We start from the raw sequence: 18,658 nt of genomic DNA on the forward strand, positions 1-18,658 counted from the left end.
AACAGCTTCCACCCATTGGCCTCACCTTGGAGGCTGCTGCTGCTGGGTTTTCTTTCTGCCTTTCTTCGAGTGAGAGTTTCCACAGTCTGCAAAAAAAAGATTTCAGATTAATCAATCAACTTTATTCAAGACACAGGAAGGTCCAAAAAAAAAAAAAAAATAATAATAATAATAAAGAATAAAAATAATAAAAAAAAAATAAAAAAATTGATATATATATATATATATATATATATATATAAAACAATACAAAACATTTAAGAAGGATGCAAATGAGGCATCAACAATTATAATACAAACACATTTAAAACACATACAAGCTTCGGGTCCAATGTTTCCAGAAGCAAGATGAGTACCTAGTGTCACTCTGAGAAACATCAGTTAGAGACACAATAATCGTGTTCAAAGACCCAGTCAATATGCTCATGAATCTATACATAAAATTTCTCAGAACAGCATTAAAAGTGGGCACATTGTTTGTCATGAACATTTCACTGGCACTATCCCCCTGGGAGTTTTAAGCAAAATTCTCAGAGCATCATTATATGCTGTTACGGCCACCGCTGTTTGTTTGTGTGTAACCACTGTTTGCACTGGTATGATAATCAGGCCGTGCGGTTCCCTGCTGAGGAACTGGTCTGGCCACGGCCAGCCCCGCCCATTTCCTGTTGGTCGCCCATTGGAGCAACATTCCTTCACCTCCTCCATTCCCGGTACCAGTGATACTGATTGGCTCGGCGCTCCACCGGTTCCTCCAATCCAGAAGCTGCCAGCAAGACGCTCCCCCTTCAACTAGGCTGCAGGGCTGCTGCTCGGGGCAGCTCTCATTCCGATGATCAGCTTGCCTTGTTGCCACTTCTTGTGATTAGGTTGACTGTGAGTTTGAGTAAGATTGTGTTAGCCGTGCTGCTAGTCAATAGACTGACTTTGTGTGGTTGTTTTGTGACCTCCTTTCAGGAACTGGGCCAGGACTTACTTTTGTTGCTGATTATGTTTGCACACCTGTAGTCACTTTGTGTTAGCCTCACTAGGTTTAGGGGTGCTGTGCTCTTTGTGTTTGGTTTTCAGTAACGAGAGGGATTTTAGTTTCATGCTTTTGTTTTACCTGTTAGTCCTGAATCTGGGTTTTGGTTATATTGTTTTTGATGGTTTACACAGCACCCACTTGCCCGTTTCTGATTTCCCCTTCCGGGCCGGGTTGTAACATAAATGGGGGCTCATCCGGGATTACTATCCGTTAAAGGATTGATCCCATACCTGGGGTTGTTGTTTGACTCAGAGATTGCTTGATGGTGTGCAGCTGGTTGGTTAGGCACCATGACTGAGGAGTTTGATTTAGATAACCTTTTAGCCAACCCTTCCCTTACTCAATTAAACAGGTGTCGTAAGGATGAGTTGGTCCAAATTTCCAATCACTTCAGGATTCCATTTTCTAAACAGATACTCAAAAGGGACCTTAAAGCCTTAATTGTTGGTGATCTGGTGGAACAGCGAGTTATTGTGTTGCCAGTGCAAGATGAGCTCCCTGTGCTGGCCGACGGCGCTCTAACTGAAGCTGGGGTTAGCCAAAACCTTGAGGCCCAAGCAGGGGTGGAAAGCGAGGTAGGTGGACGGGTACTAAAAACTCCGTACACGCTGCCCCGCTATGATCCATCCCCTGCCAGTCCTGGCTCCAGAGACGAGGCCCGGGTGAAAGTCCGCCTTGCCCGTCTCAGGATGGAGTCCCAGGAAAAGGCACAGGACCGGCAAGCACAGTTAAAGTTCCAGCTGGAGGTACGGAAGCTGGAGATAGAAGCTGAGACAGCCGTGAGGCTGCGACAGCTGGAGCTTGATGCTAAGAGGGATGTGCCCGTACAAAATGCATTCACTGGCACAGGTATGTCTTCCTCTTCCACCAGTTCACCTCGGGCTATCACATTTGATATTAGTAAATACATTGCTTTGGTACCCATGTTTCGCGAACTTGAAGTTGATTCATACTTTGGAGTATTTGAACGGCTCGGTACTGCTTTACAGTGGCCAGCTGAGGCATGGTCTCTCCTGCTTCAGTGCAAAATTCACGGGAAAGCCCAAGACGCTGTTGAGTTTGCCAGGGAAAAGGGAACCCTGTTTGACAAGTGGAGTTCAACCTGTAAAGTAGATGATTTCAATTTGTTGCGTGAGTTAATCCTGATGGAGGAATTAAAAAAGTGCTTGCCGGACCGTATTGTGGTATATTTGAATGAACAAAAAGTAAATTCACTCTCCGCTGCAGCCGTACTGGCCGATGAGTATGTGCTGACTCACAAGACTGTTTTCCCATCAGTCTCTGTTGAGAAGCCCCAATATAATCCAGCTTCATCAGCAGGTGTGCCTAAATTTCTGCCTCCAAAGAGGGAAGAGCGGGAGTGTTTCTATTGCCATAAACCGGGGCATCTTATCGCTAACTGTTTGACTCGTAAACGAAAGGAGCAGTCTTCCCATGGTTCACCGCCTAAGGGAGTTGGGTTAATCAAGGTTGAGTCTTGCACAAACACCAAACTTGGCCACCATGAAAGTTTTGATGCCTGTTTCAAACCGTTTGTTTTTGACTGCTTTGTGTCATTAACAGGTGAGAGACACAGCCTGCTCCCAGTCTGTGATCCTCGCTTCAGCCTTGCCGTTCACTGAGCAGTCTGCGTGCGGTTATGGTTCTATATTACGGGGCATTGAGATGGGTTATATGCCTAAGGCGGTACATCGTATCCATATCCAGTCAAAATTAGTTTCCGGGTTTTTTCCTGTAGCCATTTCTTCGGCGTTGCCAATTCGAGGTATTGTACTGTTAATGGGTAATGAAATTGCCGGGGTAAAGTGACCCCCACACTGGAAGTGTTGCATTCCGTTCAGTGCATGGAGTCACTACAGGTAACCCAGCCACATCCTAATCCATTTCCTGTTTGCGTAGTCACGCCCAAGCGCGTAAAAATGAAGGTGACGTCTCATTGTCGGATAGTGTGCTCATGTCAGTTTTTTCCGGGGACACAGAGCTGGAGGAAGGGGTTGGGAAAGAGACTGAGATCAGCCCAGACAATGCACCCCCGGCTACCTGTGGCCGCCTGTGCCCTGCTCAGAGAGCTGATCCAACACTAAAGAGCTGCTTCTCCACTGTGGTGAGTGCCGACAAAGCAAGCAGTGAAAAAGTAGCCTATTTAGTTGATAAGGAGGTCTTGGTGCGTAAATGGACCCCTTCTGTAGCTGTTGACTCTGATTGGAATGCCACTTACCAGGTAGTGGTTCCCTCCAGGTACCGACAGCATGTTCTCTCTGTAGCACATGAGAGCAAGTGGGCAGGACATTTAGGGGTAGCAAAAACTTATCAACTTATCCTCAGACATTTCTTTTGGCCAGGCCTGAAATCTGATGTTGTTAAGTACTGCCCCTGTTGTCATGTTTGCCAGATCGCGGGTAAACCAAACCAAGTTATCCCCCCCGCACCATTACACCCGATACCAGCGATAGGAGAGCCGTTCGAGCGTGTAATCATTGACTGTGTTGGGCCTTTACCCCAAACTAAGAGTGGAAATGAATATTTGCTTACCATCATGTGCGCTGCCACCCGCTTTCCTGAAGCTATTCCCCTGCGTAAAATAACAGCCAGTGCTGTAGTGAAGGCGTTGACAAAGTTATTTTCCACCTTCGGTCTCCCTCGCGTAATCCAGACTGATCAAGGCTCAAATGTCCAGTCCAGGCTTTTCAATGAGGTGCTTGAAACTTTAAATGTACGACACGTTGTGTCCAGTGCGTACCAGAAGGCGAAAAACACGTGTCTGTCATGTTAATATGTTAAAGCTGTACCATTGCAGGGAGGACACTGACAGCAGTCCAGTAGACCTTAGGTCCTCCCAACCTGCTGCTAGCCCAGGCATCTCCGTGCTAATTGTAATGGATCACCCTAACCGGTCAGAAACTGACGACTTGGAGATGCGAAATTCCACCCACCAAGGTGCCCGCCTCCCAAATTCGGAGATTTTGAAAACACTGCCGTCTCAGTTATGTCACCTGACTGCTGAGCAGCAGCAGGATGTAGTGGACCTTGTATACCGCTTTGCTTGTCTCTTTAATGATGTTCCGACTCAAACCACTGTCCTAAAGCATGACATTGAACTGAAAGAGCCGAAAGATCAGCGTCCTATTAAACAGCATCCCTACCGTGCTAATCAGGTGAAGCGCGAGTTAATGAAAACAGAAGTGGAATGTCTCCTACAAAACGGTCTGGCCACACCTAGTTCCAGCCCCTGGAGCTCTCCCTGTCTCGTTGAAGCCAAGTCTGATGGTTCCCCAAGGTTCATCACTGATTTCCATAAAGTAAATTCTGTTACTATTCAGGACTCGTACCCCCTACCTCGGATGGAGGACTGTGTTGATAATTTAGGCACTGCCAAATATGTCAGCAAATTAGACCTGCTTAAGGGATATTGGCAGGTTCCTTTAACAGACCGGGCCTCCAAAATAGCTGCGTTTGTTACTCCTGACCACTTCCTACAGTATACCGTCATGCCGTTTGGCATGTGCAACGCACCGGCCACCTTTCAGAGATTAGTGAACACTGTTTTGGTCGGGTTACCCAACTGTAATGCCTACCTTGATGATCTGATTATTTACACTAGCACTTGGGAGGAACACATGCAGGTCCTTGAACAAGTTTTCAGTCGGCTCGCTCAAGCGACACTTACACTGAACCTAGCTAAATGTGACTTTGGGAAAGCCACTATCACATATCTAGGGAGACAGGTGGGGCAAGGCCAAGTGCGCCCTGTGGAAGCCAAGGTCTCCGCCATAACAGATTGCCCCGTTCAGACCACCAGAAAAGCCCTTCGTCAGTTCCTAGGCATGGCAGGTTACTACAGGAGTTTCTGTCGCAATTTTTCCACAGTCGTCCACCCTCTAACCAATCTGCTCAGTCCCAGGGTAGATTTTGTCTGGACTCCAGAATGTCAACATGCTTTCGCAAGTGTTAAAGCTCTCTTAAGCCATGCTCCTGTGCTCGCAGCCCCAGATTTCTCTAAGCCCTTTAAATTAGAGGTCGACGCCAGTGCTGTGGGAGCTGGTGCGATTCTGTTGCAGGAGGATGTCGCTGGTGTGGACCACTCAGTGTGTTATTTTTCAAGGAAATTCAACAAGCACCAAGTCAGGTACTCAACTATTGAACAAGAAACTCTTGCTTTGTTGTTGGCACTCCGACATTTTGAAGTGTATGTTGGGTCCAGTTCTTTGCCAGTTGTAGTTTTCACAGATCATAACCCGCTTGTGTTCCTGACCCGCATGTACAATCACAACCGGCGTCTCATGCGGTGGGCCCTGTTTGTGCAAGACTACAACTTGGAAATCCGGCATAGAAAAGGTTCTGAGAATGCATTTGCAGATGCATTATCTAGATTATAGCTGTTCCTGAGGTTGGGTGGTTGTAACTTGCAAACCTTAGTCTGTATTTTAAGGGTGGGGGTGTTACGGCCACCGCTGTTTGTTTGTGTGTAACCGGTATGCTAATCAGGCCGTGCGGTTCCCTGTTGAGGAACTGGTCTGGCCACGGCCAGCCCTGCCCATTTCCTGTTGGTCGCCCATTGGAGCAACATTCCTTCACCTCCTCCATTCCCGGTACCAGTGATACTGATTGGCTCGGCGCTCCACCGGTTCCTCCAATCCAGAAGCTGCCAGCAAGACGCTCCCCCTTCAACTAGGCTGCAGGGCTGCTGCTCGGGGCAGCTCTCATTCCGATGATCAGCTTGCCTTGTTGCCACTTCTTGTGATTAGGTTGACTGTGAGTTTGAGTAAGATTGTGTTAGCCGTGCTGCTAGTCAATAGACTGACTTTGTGTGGTTGTTTTGTGACCTCCTTTCAGGAACTGGGCCAGGACTTACTTTTGTTGCTGATTATGTTTGCACACCTGTAGTCACTTTGTGTTAGCCTCACTAGGTTTAGGGGTGCTGTGCTCTTTGTGTTTGGTTTTCAGTAACGAGAGGGATTTTTGTTTCATGCTTTTGTTTTACCTGTTAGTCCCGAATCTGGGTTTTGGTTATATTGTTTTTGATGGTTTACACAGCACCCACTTGCCCGTTTCTGATTATTGGAAATCCTTGGTTAAACACTTTTCAAATAAATAACCCTACTTTACCAAAAAAACAACTGGTTTATGTTGCTTCCCTTTCCCCTTCCGAGCCGGGTTGTAACAATGCCACTTGAAGTTTTTTCCATTTTCGCTTTACTATAATTACACCACAGGTGGGCAGTATACAGTGGAGTGTAATACGATAATAAGAGCGATATTTTAACATCAGTAGTACACATGTAGAATTTGCGTGCCAACATGTTTGCCTGCCCATACAGTTTACCACACCGACGCTGCACATCATCATCATCACAGAGGTCATCTCTTATCACATGTCCCAGATATTTAACCTTCTTTACAACCACTAGTGGTTCACCTGCCAGTGAGAAAGAAGGAGAGACAAGCTTCCTATCTTTCTTGGTTCTAGCAATCAGTACCACACTTCATTGAGTTAAATTTAATATCATACATTATGCCATATTGAGAGCATATTCTAAGTAGCTGCTGCAGGCCAGCACTGGAGGGAGACAGTACCACCAAATCATCAGCGTAAAGCATATGATTAATGAGGCTATCCCCCACCAAACAGCCAGTTCTACACTTCTTTAACTCTTTAGATAGATGATCCATGTACAGATTGAATAGTAGTGGGGACAGAATTCCGCCCTGCCGCACTCCATTGGAGACATGGACATACTGTGTGGACATACTCATCCCCCACCTGACTTGCATAGTTTGGTGAGAGTACCAGAACTGCAGTATCCTAATTAGGTAAGAGGGGACACCTCGCTCAAGTAGTTTAACAGTTTCCCATGATTGATACGGTCAAAGGCTTTTGACGCATCCAGGAAACACATGAAGACATGTGCTATTGCGTGATCTGTACCTATTCAATTTCTTTAAGTGCATAAATACACAGATCAGTTCCATGCTTATTCTTCAAATCTGTTGATGCTATGTATTCTGTAAGCCTATCCATAAGGATCCCTTCTAGTACCTTGGATAGTATACTTGCAAGTGCAATAGGTCTATAGTTATCTATACTAGTTAATTTACCTTTTGTCTTTGTCTTAATTTGTCTTATTTTTATGACCTATCAGGTTCAGTAATGCCATCAATACTAGAAGACAGTGGCATCTTGCTGTTAGATGTCTTATATTGTCTTTCTTTCATTATTTTTGGAAATCATTTGATTATATTATATATTACTGTCTAATAGGGGTGTAACAAATCATGTATTCATACCGAAATTTTTCGGTACGGGTCTAACAGTTCGATGCACGTTTCATTTCGGTGCGTTCAGAATTATTATTATTTCTTTTTTTTTTTCTTTTTAAGAAAAATGTGTCTCTTATATTAATCTTAAAATAGATCACCCCCCCTTGGGTAACCTCATACTTAGTCCTCACCTTGGGGAGTTGGCTCTATGTAGTAGTACTTAATATGTACCTAAAGATTATATTTGCATATAAGAATAACACAATCTCTCAAAAATTGCAATGCAATTTCAGTGGAGTACACAATTGCAATAGTGAACAATTGCAATAAGAAAATCTGAATTAAGTCTAATAAAAGTGTATATATAAATATGTGTAAGAATCAGAAATTATTTTTTGTTCCTGGCCCCTTTGGTCGGTAAGTGAACTTTGGCCTGCTCAAGCTTGTGCATTCCTACACAAAAATCACACGTAGACTTTAATCCACTATGAAGTGAGTGCAGTACAGTGGGCTGAGTGCACACACACACACACACACACACACACACACACACACACACACACACACACACACACACACACACACACACACACACGTACGTGCCTGGGGGAGCAGGCCTTGTGTGTGTTATGTTTTACTTGCCCAATAGCAAAACATACTTGCCCAAATATAGGAGGATAGAGGAGGAGGAGGATTCTATTTTATAGGCATATTTAGTGTATTAAAAAAAAATCACTTTCCCAAACAGGCAACTACTTGTCACATTTAAGTTGCCCGATCACAGAGTTCTGTTAATGTCGAGGCCTAGGGAGGTTTTTGTCCAAGGACACATCATACTCACAGTCAATCTGGGAATTAACCTGGGAGAAGCACTCCCTAAAGAGGCAGCGCATGGAGCGCTGGAAGTTATCAAGGAGCTGCTTCGGGGAGACGAACCGCCAGCTGCTCTCGGGCACATTGTCCAGGAGTTCTGTCATCCTGTCCAGTTTCTCCTGTACTTCCTCTGGAAGATCTCTCTGGAACACCTGGGCACAACCAAAAACACATGTACTTATATACATGTAATTGGGAATGTACAGGAAACAGGGTTCCCAAGCCTGCATCAAGGTGAAAAACAGGGAAAAACGAATGTGTAGGGGACGTCAAGTCAAGTCTAAACCTTAACTTGCACAATTGATCAGTGGGCGCCAAAGGAAGCTGGCTCTGGCAGTGTTGTGTTGATACACTGACCCATAGGAGCGGTGCATGCAGCTGGTATAGAAGGAGGAAAAACTGACACTCTAAACACCCTACGACCCATGTTTACATCACTCAGGATGTGCCCTGACACATCAGAAGATGTATGGTTCACACACACACACACACGCACACACACACACACACACACACACACACACACACACACACACACACACACACACACACACACACACACACACACACACACACACACACACACACACACACGTTTCTGATAGGTAATTCAAAAGCTTTATTCGTTTTAATGATTTGAGTTCCTTAAAAGGTTCAATGTGTGAGATTTGGCCAACTGTCGAAGAAGTCCTCAACAAAATACCTATTGTGATAAACAAGGACAGGCACGGTCACTCTCAACTGAATATAGGGTTATGATTATTTACAGACAATCTGTGTTTGGCATTAAGTTTTTCTCCATGTGATCCGGTAAGTTAGAGCCAGCATTACATTCTTGGCTTACTTTTGACCGGAGGTTATAATACGCCCTCTAGGCTCCTTCATCCTCTCAAGTTAGACTGAGGGCAGACTGGACGCTGCAGGGACGTAAACGGCCTCTTGAGGTAAAAAGTGGTAGTACGAGACAGTACGAGCCAAGGCTAGCTGGGCTTGCTGCTATCTTGCGGCAACACAATATATGCACGTCTTTGATATAACTTCAAAACTTTCTTCAGATTTTGTTGGTAATTGAGCTCATTTTTGAATCTTTTAAACCAATAATCTTACACGTAGCACCTTTAAGCTGTGTTGATCTCTTAATCCCAATGATCCCAATGACCTGGCTCTAAGAAGCTTCATTTTTGGAAGCTAAATGTCTTTTTCTGCAATTGGACTAGAATTACACACATTTAAAACAACCTTTGATCTAAGACCAGGTAAAGACCGCTGCTCAAAATAGAAAGGCACAGAAAGAGTATTACCTCCTGTTACCGTTATTATTATGAAGATTAAAAATCAAGCCATCCTTCCACTTGAGCGCTTTACAAGATGGGTCACATTCAAACTTTCAGAAAAATCACACTGATACCAATGTGTTTTTACTAGTGATCTTGGTGAACTAAAGATCTACCCTCTAACCAACCTTAATCCCCCTTCTATATATCAAATTTTGAATGTATGTGAGCCAACAGTTCATGTGCTGTCCTTAGATTAATTTTAATCTACAGATAATATCTTTGTTTTCCCAAGTCAGGAAAGCATTTGTGGTTTTGTTTGTGTTGTTTCGGAGGTCAGCTCAAGAGTTATCCACCGATAAAGTGGTTGGATACTTTTTCAGAACCATATTTCAGCAAGTGTTGGCATACAGCAAGAGTCTGCCCCCCTGTTAACATTGGCCATTCCCCATAAGCCCAGAGGACAAACACCACGTTAATCCACAAAATAATGTCCCAAGTAACAATGGATTGTAACCTAAACAGTTTAGTGGCCAGTCAACCGTCAGATGAGATAACAGCAGGCATGACGCCAACTTAATTTAATAAAGCAAATATAAACTGCAGACTAATAGTGCATGGCAGAGTCATGTCTCTCATATGCAGTCAATCATTGTTCTGCAAGGATGACAGATTTTGATTGATGACACGGGCTCACTGTGCAAACTGACACCTCTGTGATCTTTCTGCCGACTCTTTATTCTTTTTTGAAATCATGCTGTGACCTGCTGGTCTGACAGAGAGGCCTACACTGTCACATGAACCCGTTCACCATGCGTGTGCTGTCTGCGTGTGCTGTCTGCGTGTGCTGCGGCTGCTGCGGTCTACCTCAGCCGGGTGGGACTGAACAAAGATCCCCTCGGCGTCCCTGAAGCGCCTCTCCAGCTCGGCGCCGTAGCGCCGGGAGGGGTGCCTCTCCGGGATCACACGCAGGATCTGGGGAAGAAGACGGGATGACGAGGGAAGAGCCGTGAGGCTTCAGTTGGCCATCGCTCAAACCACCGTCATCACTACTGTAGACTAGAGGTACTGTGAGGTGATGATCTGTTTACCCCAACAGAGGACAAGGCTCTGTGAAGGAGCTCTGAGTATAATGGAAGCATTTGTATATATAATATGTTCTAATTAAATAAAAATGGGGGGGGGGGGGCAAAGCAAAACACTACGCATGTGAGGTATTAAGTGACTCCTGAACTGCTAAGGGTTTTCATACCTTTTTCAAGATGCCGTGGTTCACATGAAACCACAACCGCTGGAGAGCAAACATCTCCAAGTTGTCGATCTTTAACTTCTGAAGGGGAAGGGGAAAAGAGCCACATGGTGAGGAGAGAGGTCCAACAGATGTTGCACACATCCAAATCCCCCCTACAGGCAGGTTTATGGGATCCCCCAGAAAGACAGACGATACGAGGAGTCATCATTACCAGCCTGCTGATGTTGGAGGGCCTGAAGACTTCCTCGTAGTGAACCCTGATGGTGAAGTTGATGGGGAAGTTATGCTGCTGCAGTGGAAAAGAGGGGTAGGGGGGTGTGGAGACAACACATTTTGGATTAGGAATGGAAATGTTGTATTTATAAAGCGCGCCATTGGCTTTCACACCTGTCTACACTCCCACCCAGCCGATGATGGCTTTCTACTTGTTGACCCTGCACTCTCAATCCTGTGGTGCATATGAGCATTAACTTAGCTGAGGGGTTTCATTATTTGTATTTGTTTGCTTTTAGAGCGAGGTATGAAAAAAAAAGAAGGAAAAAAAGGTATCTCATATGTAAAGGAATATGTCCACCTAATAATATAATCCATAGATACAATCCATGTTAATTCTCACAAAAAACGAAACACCACATTTATCATGCTGCTATGTAATCACCATGTATTTCCGCCTTTGGCTGAGGTTGCTGCTGATGGTTTTCAGGGCCGTGCACATTCCAGGAGGCGTGGGGGCCAGGAGCACCGGTACCAGCAGTAATAGGCCTACATGGTGCAGCACAGAGAGGGACAGTCATTACTCCATTAGCCACATTGTTAATGGAGCATTAACAAAAACATCACAAAAAGCTCAAGAAGACGCACACAGGCACAGGGACGGGCACACACACACACACACACACACACACACACACACACACACACACACACACACACACACACACACACACACACACACACACACAGGAATGACCATTATTGTTGGATGTTATCTTTTGATGTGTGTCTCAGTGTCAATGCCAATAGTACAGCTACATGTGCCACTACATGTGCTACATGTGTCATAAGTTCAGCATTCCTTTGAGCACACGTTTTCACAATTTAGCGGAAACTGTTCCGCTGAAACTGAAATTTGCATACAAATCAAAAGCAGCTTTCCACTGAGTGGTTGGAGAGTTTGTCATAAATTATGCTCAAGAGCATAGGCAGGCTGAGGAATGCTGAAAATAATCTTTGGATCGGGCCATGGGAATCAAACCCTTAACTCAATACTCCCCAGGTGTTGATTGATCATGGTTTAGCAAGCTAACTACTCTTAGGTTAAGGCAAAGGTGCAGCTTTGCCAATTCATTCTAGAAAGTTCTTTAAAGAATTTTGGTGTGGAGGATGCTTGTTAACAGCAGGCTACACATTCATCACCTCTCAAAATGTTAAATGAATAAATCTTAAATGTGGCACTTACACATCATCACGTCAATGAACACCCATTTACTCTTTGTTGATTTGGTTTTGGATTTCCCCAGCGGATATGAATGGGAGGCTTAGGACTTCAGTTGAATCTTTAACAACTGAATAATTGTGTGTTGAAAATGTTTTGTGGTTTGGTTCAGTCTTTTGGAACATTATGTCTCATAGTTGAATCATCAACGTCATTGGTCTGGGATTCGCCTTCTCAATTGGTCGACAATTCCGAAAAACTTACTTCTCTGCAATTCTGTTGTAAACTATGTGTCTTGATCTGGATCTGTGTTGAATTGACACATCTTAAACATGTTAACGTGTAGGAAAATAAAAGGGAAAACTAACAAAGAAATGCATTGTATAATCTAAAACAACTAAAACGTAAAAGCAAATAATTTATTGCTGCGTTATTAGGGACAGTTATTTATACAATTCCTTACTACCTACAATGTGTGACGAAAAATATATCTCTAAAGTTTCCACTGCTGACTCAATATTTATGGAAACACTGAGAACAACCTCCAGCGTTTTATTAACATCAAGCACAGTGTCTTGGCAATTACCCAGCCTAAATGGGACAACATTGTTTATGTATTATATATTTCAACCCTGTCCTCTAGCAAATCAAACAGACCATTTCTACAAACCAATCTGAATATGACACACATGAAGGGCTGGGAAACACATATTTCCCAATGAAATGTGGATTTTATGAAGTAAAATGAAAAGCGTGCTGACCATCTAAGCCTATGGGAAATGGAACATTTGATGCAAATGCTAATATAACAACCATAAGAAATTGTCAAGGAAAATATGAACTATACACCATATAAAACATATAAGCTTCTATACCATATAGTTTATTAAATAAGCCTCCCCAACTTTAACCTTTCGGAGTCATCTCTGTACTGCTAATCAACTCAGACGTGTAACTTGACAAGCAGAGAACAGCGCAGACCGTGAGAACCTCTTTGAAGTTGACCCTTTGCTCCTCTTTATCCCACCGACCAATTTGAGGGCACAGGCCTTCCCTATGACCTGCCTCTTTCTCCGATGCACTTCAGATAAACCTTTTTATTGGATGACCTGAGGATGCTAGATATCAGTTACTGATTTGTTTTGCAGCATTCTTTGGTATTTGGGTTTGAAATGTAGTACTGAAAATTGTAAAATAAATTATATATATATATATATATTTTTTTTTGTAATAACTTTTCACTTCTTTGATATTTTTGTATCATAACATTCCCATTATCAAACCCCTTTGAACACTGCTATCTATTTCCTCCCTATTACTTTGGCTGTGCAATGTTCAACTGCCTGTGTATAGCCACACAGCTTCTTGTGTTACTCTGCTGGTATTTTATGAACAGAAAACACACACACACACACACACACACACACACACACACACACACACACACACACACACACACACACACACACTCACACACACAAACAGCCACACACACACACAAACACACTGATGGTCTGCTTCCATAACACTGCACGGTACTGAATCCCTTGATGATACAATCAATGCCCAGAGGGGATAGCAGCTTTGTTTACACAAGTTTTAATGCACATGCAGTGTTTTGGATGAACGTGAGTGTCGTTCAATCTGGCGATAGTGAACGACGCTCACCGACTGTTTAACGGCACCCAATGATTTACTGCAACCGGTCTGCAAGCATGGCTTCTAAAAACAAAAACGTAGCTACCTCTGAAGCCAATAGTGCATATTGATATTTGAAAGAATTTTATGAACAAACTAATAAAGATTTGAATGGTAAAAAACACAAATTGTGCCCTCCGGGTCTGAGGAATCAAGTCTGAACGTCAGCCACATCGGAAACAAATTTAAAAGACATATCGAATTGAAGCATCCGACCATTCTGGGGAAATATTGCCAATTAATGACGATCATCACAAGAAGGGTAAGACCTTGAGCCAATAGCCGCAAAGTGCCTCTACTTTCTGCAAAATATGACACATTGTTTAAGTGATAGAACATATAATCACATCCTTTCTTGGCTTTTAAAATTAATCTTGATTCTTAAGTAGTATACAGTAATTAATTTACTTTGGGCAGTGAACACAATGGCGATGATTGGGGGGCTGGGGGTGGATTGGTAGGAGGAGGTTCTACTGAAAAATTATATAATATAATAAGAAAAGAAGAAAGGAACATAAAACATTGTTTAAGTATTATATATTTCAACCCTGGCCTCCTGGGTGTTGAGAGGCTCTGACGTTGTCACGGGTCACATAATCACTAGCAAAGCAAATAGACCATTTCTGTGAATCAATCAGAATATAACCACCACACATGAAGGGCTGCGAAGGTCATACATTTCCCACAGAAATATATGTATATATATATATGTTTTACGAGGTAAAATGAAAAGCGTGCTGACCATCTAAGCCTGGGAAATTGAACATTTGATGAAAATACTAATATAACAAAGCCTGTTATAAACAACCATAAACAATTGTAGCAGATAATATGAACTAAACACCACATAAAAGAGAATTTCCCATGAATTTGTAAGCTATAGTATCACCAGTCAGTGTCAGTGAACCAGCAAATGTGATGATGTCAACTCCTTTTTTTAATTACATTGTAGTTAAAAGGGGCCATCTTTATTTTTACCATCTTGTTAACTGCTAGTTTGTTATGAGTTAATAGGGTTATTGTAGATCACAGGACGCCAGGAGTGATTCTAAACTCACTGATGTGAGTTGAGGAGTTGCGCATTAGTTTAGACATGGGTGATTAGTCATATCCCATGTCTAAACTAATGCGCAACATGTCTAAACTTATGCAAAGCTCCTCAACTCGTAACCTCATCACTGATGACACTCTAGCCGTCATCAGTGATGTAGTGTTATCGAAACAGAATGCAAACCTCTCAACTCTGTACTTTCCAATGGCCGGGGTTTAAGTGAAGGTATTCCTTCACATTGATCCTAATTTACCATGTTTCAATTGGGACAACCTTTTGGGAGTACAGGGATTCCAGCATATTATATGAAACATGACGTATGATGGATGTATGGATTTCCTTTTCTTGGGGCTTTTGTCCCCTTTTATGGACAGGATAGTGAAGAAAGACAGGAAAGTTGGTTGAAGAAGAGAGGGAATTTGGGCCAAAAAGGAAAATGTTCGAACCCTCAATGTTAATAGATCAGTTGAATCCCCCACATAGCCTGGGGCTCCAGCTGCTGACCTCTAACCACCTGAACTGCAGCTTTCCTGGCACCACCAGGGTTACCAGAGGTACGCTGGATCTGGCTAAACAGATAAGTAAGCTTGAGAACTTTCTAGTCTATCACTATGGTAACATGAGAAAATCACAGGTGGGGGCTGCAAGGCCTCACAAACAGAAGCAGAAACTAGATTCCAAGTCACAGGAGATCACTGACTATGTTAAGCCGTCACCTCGTAAAAGGATACGCATCCTTGACTTGTGTGTAATGGCTAGTTCAAGCGTTGATGGGTATTATTCCAAGCTGGGTCTTCCTTAGGGCCTGGCATTAGCTCATTTAAACATATGCAGCTTGAGAAATAAAACACATGAACTTGCTTCCAAATTAATGGACAATGGAATTCATGTCATGGCTATAATTGTATAACTATGCGCATTGGTCTAAAGTTTGTGATGAACCTGATGCAGAAAAATCTTTAAATATTTTCATGGATTTGTTTGCACCCATTGTAAACAAACATGCACAATTTCGGAAATTCACTGTCAAGCCTAATGGAACTCCCTGGATTGATAATGAGTTAAATGACTTAATGACACTAAGAGATGAGGTAAAAAGATGCTATATTGCCTCTGGTTCAGTCAATGAACAGTCAATTCAGTCAAAAGTGCACATTGTAAAATAAGGAATCAAGTTACGAAAGTGAACCGAGTAAAAAAGAGTGAATTTTATCAGCAAAGGATTGATAGAGCCCAACATGACAGTAAGATATTATGGAAGGTGATAAATTATATTATAGGTAGGAGTACTAATGTAGTAATGCTTCTGCATCCTTCATTGAAACTGATAATGTTGTAACTCTGCCACAATCATGGTGTTACTGTAAGAAGGAGTATTTACACTAGCCTATACTTTTAAAGGTGTTTATGACTAATGGCGCATTTCCACCGGAGGGTACGAGTCAGTTCAGTCTGCAAAGGTGCGGCACCGGTCGCGTTTCCACTGCCAAAAGTGGGCGTGACCCGGACTGAGCCGTATTGAGCCATACTCGTCTCACAGTACTACTCCGTTGAGGTACTGAGACGCCTGAAAGGATCCTGGCAAGTTTGAGCTACACACGCCGTCCGTTAATTGGTCAACAGAATTGTCCTTTCCGTGCGACAGGGGGATAACAAGCAAACACAGTACCCGCAAGGTATTTCTGGACAACGGCGAAAGCTTTGTTTATTGAAGAAAATGTTGCACAAAGGTTTGCCATCCTTCTTGTTATAGGTCTTGTAGACCTATAACAATCCTACCTGTTCTGAGTAAAATGTAAGAAAGGATTGTATATAACCAAATCCATGATTATATATCTAAGAATGTTTTGCATGCAAAAGTAATGCACAACATGCCTACAGGGAGAGGATCATTCAACCTGCACAGCCTTGGTAAAAATGACTACCAGAAATGATCTGGTGCAGTGATGTTGGACTTCAGCGCTGCATTTGACCTTATTGACCACAAGTTGTTGATTGAAAAACTTACACACTATGGTTTTGGACCTGAGGCAATGGTCTTGGTTTGAGAATTACTTATCATTCAGAAATCAATGGTTTCTCTTGAATGGTACTCTGACCAATAGCATTAACATTGACTGTGGTTTGCCGCAAGGGAGTGGTTTGGGTCCGCTTTTATTTAAAATCTTTACAAATGATCTCCCTCTTGTTATTCAAAAATCCACAATAGTTTTATATGCTGACGATTTTAAACTGTACTATCATCTACATGCTGCAAACTTAAGTCTGTTCTGTCCCAAGAACTGAATGCAGTGGTCAAGTGGGTTACAGCAAATAGACTTGTTTTAAACCTATCAAAAACGGTGAGCACTGTCTTTGGATCACGGCATAGTCTAGCCAGTTAGCCTATGCTTGATCTGCAGATTTCTGGTCAACCAGTCAAGCAGGAGAGTTAAAAAAAAAAAAGTTAAAGCTTCTAGGACTGTCCATTGTTAACACTCTGTCCTGGACTGATCATGTTAGGCAGATAGCTGCCAAGATGAGTAGAAGCATTGCTACGGTCTGGAAATGTGCCATCTACTTGCCAGCTACTCTACGGAGACAGGCTGTTCAAACATTAGTATCATGCCATCTTGACTATTGTTCTGTATTTTGGGCCTCTGCCTCTAAGACTGACTTAAATAAACTTCAAATTGTACAAAACAGGGCTGCGAGACTAGCCCTTGATAGATCTTACAGATCAAATGTTGACCGGATGCATTCTGATCTGAAGTGGCCTAAAGTTCTTGATAGGTTATCCATTAGGTCCTTGATAATTATTAAATGAAAATTCTCTTCAATGAAAAGTGGTTCAATGAAATTTAATGAAATTGGTTTCTGCTCTGATTCTCATTCATACGGTACAAAATCTGCAACAGCAGGACGAGTTTTACTACCACACTGTAGAACGAATGCAATGAAGAAAACCGCCTTCTAGATCCATGTCTTTATGGAATTCACTCCCTTTGCAAATTTGTGTGGTAACTGGAAAGAAAGAATTCAATAGGCTAATTAAATCCTATTTTCATGCATGTTAATTATGAACTCTGGACTCTGGTGTGGGTGTTTGCACACTCTGAAGTGCACAGATGCTTATTTTATTTTTATTTACAACTGTGTTTTTATATCTGTAATCTGATGTCACTGTTACTTTTACTCTATTTGAATGTATAACATGTGATTGACGATTTATTATTTGTATGTTCTGATTTTCATTGGACCCCAGGAAGACTAGTCTGCCGCTTCTGCGTCAACTAATGGGGATCCACAACTAAACAATAAACAATAAACACCCAAGAACAACGCTTCCTCTTTATCTCTAACTGTTCAAGGGGAGGCCACAAGCCATCACAAGCATCCACAAGCACATATACACACCTACATGTAGGCAAGCATGCACGCACACGCACACGTACACACGTACACACGTACACACACAAACCTGCATATATACAATCACACACACCAATATTTACCCAAGAGGCCTCCAAATAGGCAGGTTAAGACAGACAGCTGGACCATCGCCTGGGCTCTGACGTTCTGTTCCGCAGGACACTGGCAGTCAGAACAGCATGTACACAGGGGGGGGGGGTCTCACTCAGCGACTCCTCACACTTCTTGGGTCCTTCACAACTTCACTGCATTTTCACCATGACTGGCACGGCGGGAGCGTCGTGCTGGAGACCAGTTTTACTGCTCACTATTTCCTTGATACTTGATGCTTCCTGCAGAGGGAAAAGATCAATTTCAGTGAGTGATAGTCATCTTAAGT

The 18,658-nt window shown here is 42.9% G+C and overlaps 1 protein-coding gene across 1 annotated transcript; it reads right to left on the reverse strand.

Annotated features, from left to right (window-relative positions):
- Nucleotides 1-21: 21 nt before the first annotated feature.
- Nucleotides 22-18,408, reverse strand: il34 (interleukin 34; the record flags this gene model as incomplete). The annotated part of the gene is made up of 7 exons (XM_084477034.1): nucleotides 22-86; nucleotides 8,127-8,310; nucleotides 10,300-10,407; nucleotides 10,685-10,762; nucleotides 10,896-10,973; nucleotides 11,343-11,446; nucleotides 18,363-18,408. 7 exons carry the CDS (start codon nucleotides 18,406-18,408, stop codon nucleotides 22-24), a joined length of 663 nt encoding a protein of 220 aa, XP_084333160.1.
- Nucleotides 18,409-18,658: the final 250 nt, after the last annotated feature.

The sequence above is a fragment of the Micromesistius poutassou genome (assembly GCF_964030765.1).
Source record: "Micromesistius poutassou genome assembly, chromosome: 13".
NCBI classification, from domain to species: domain Eukaryota; kingdom Metazoa; phylum Chordata; class Actinopteri; order Gadiformes; family Gadidae; genus Micromesistius; species Micromesistius poutassou.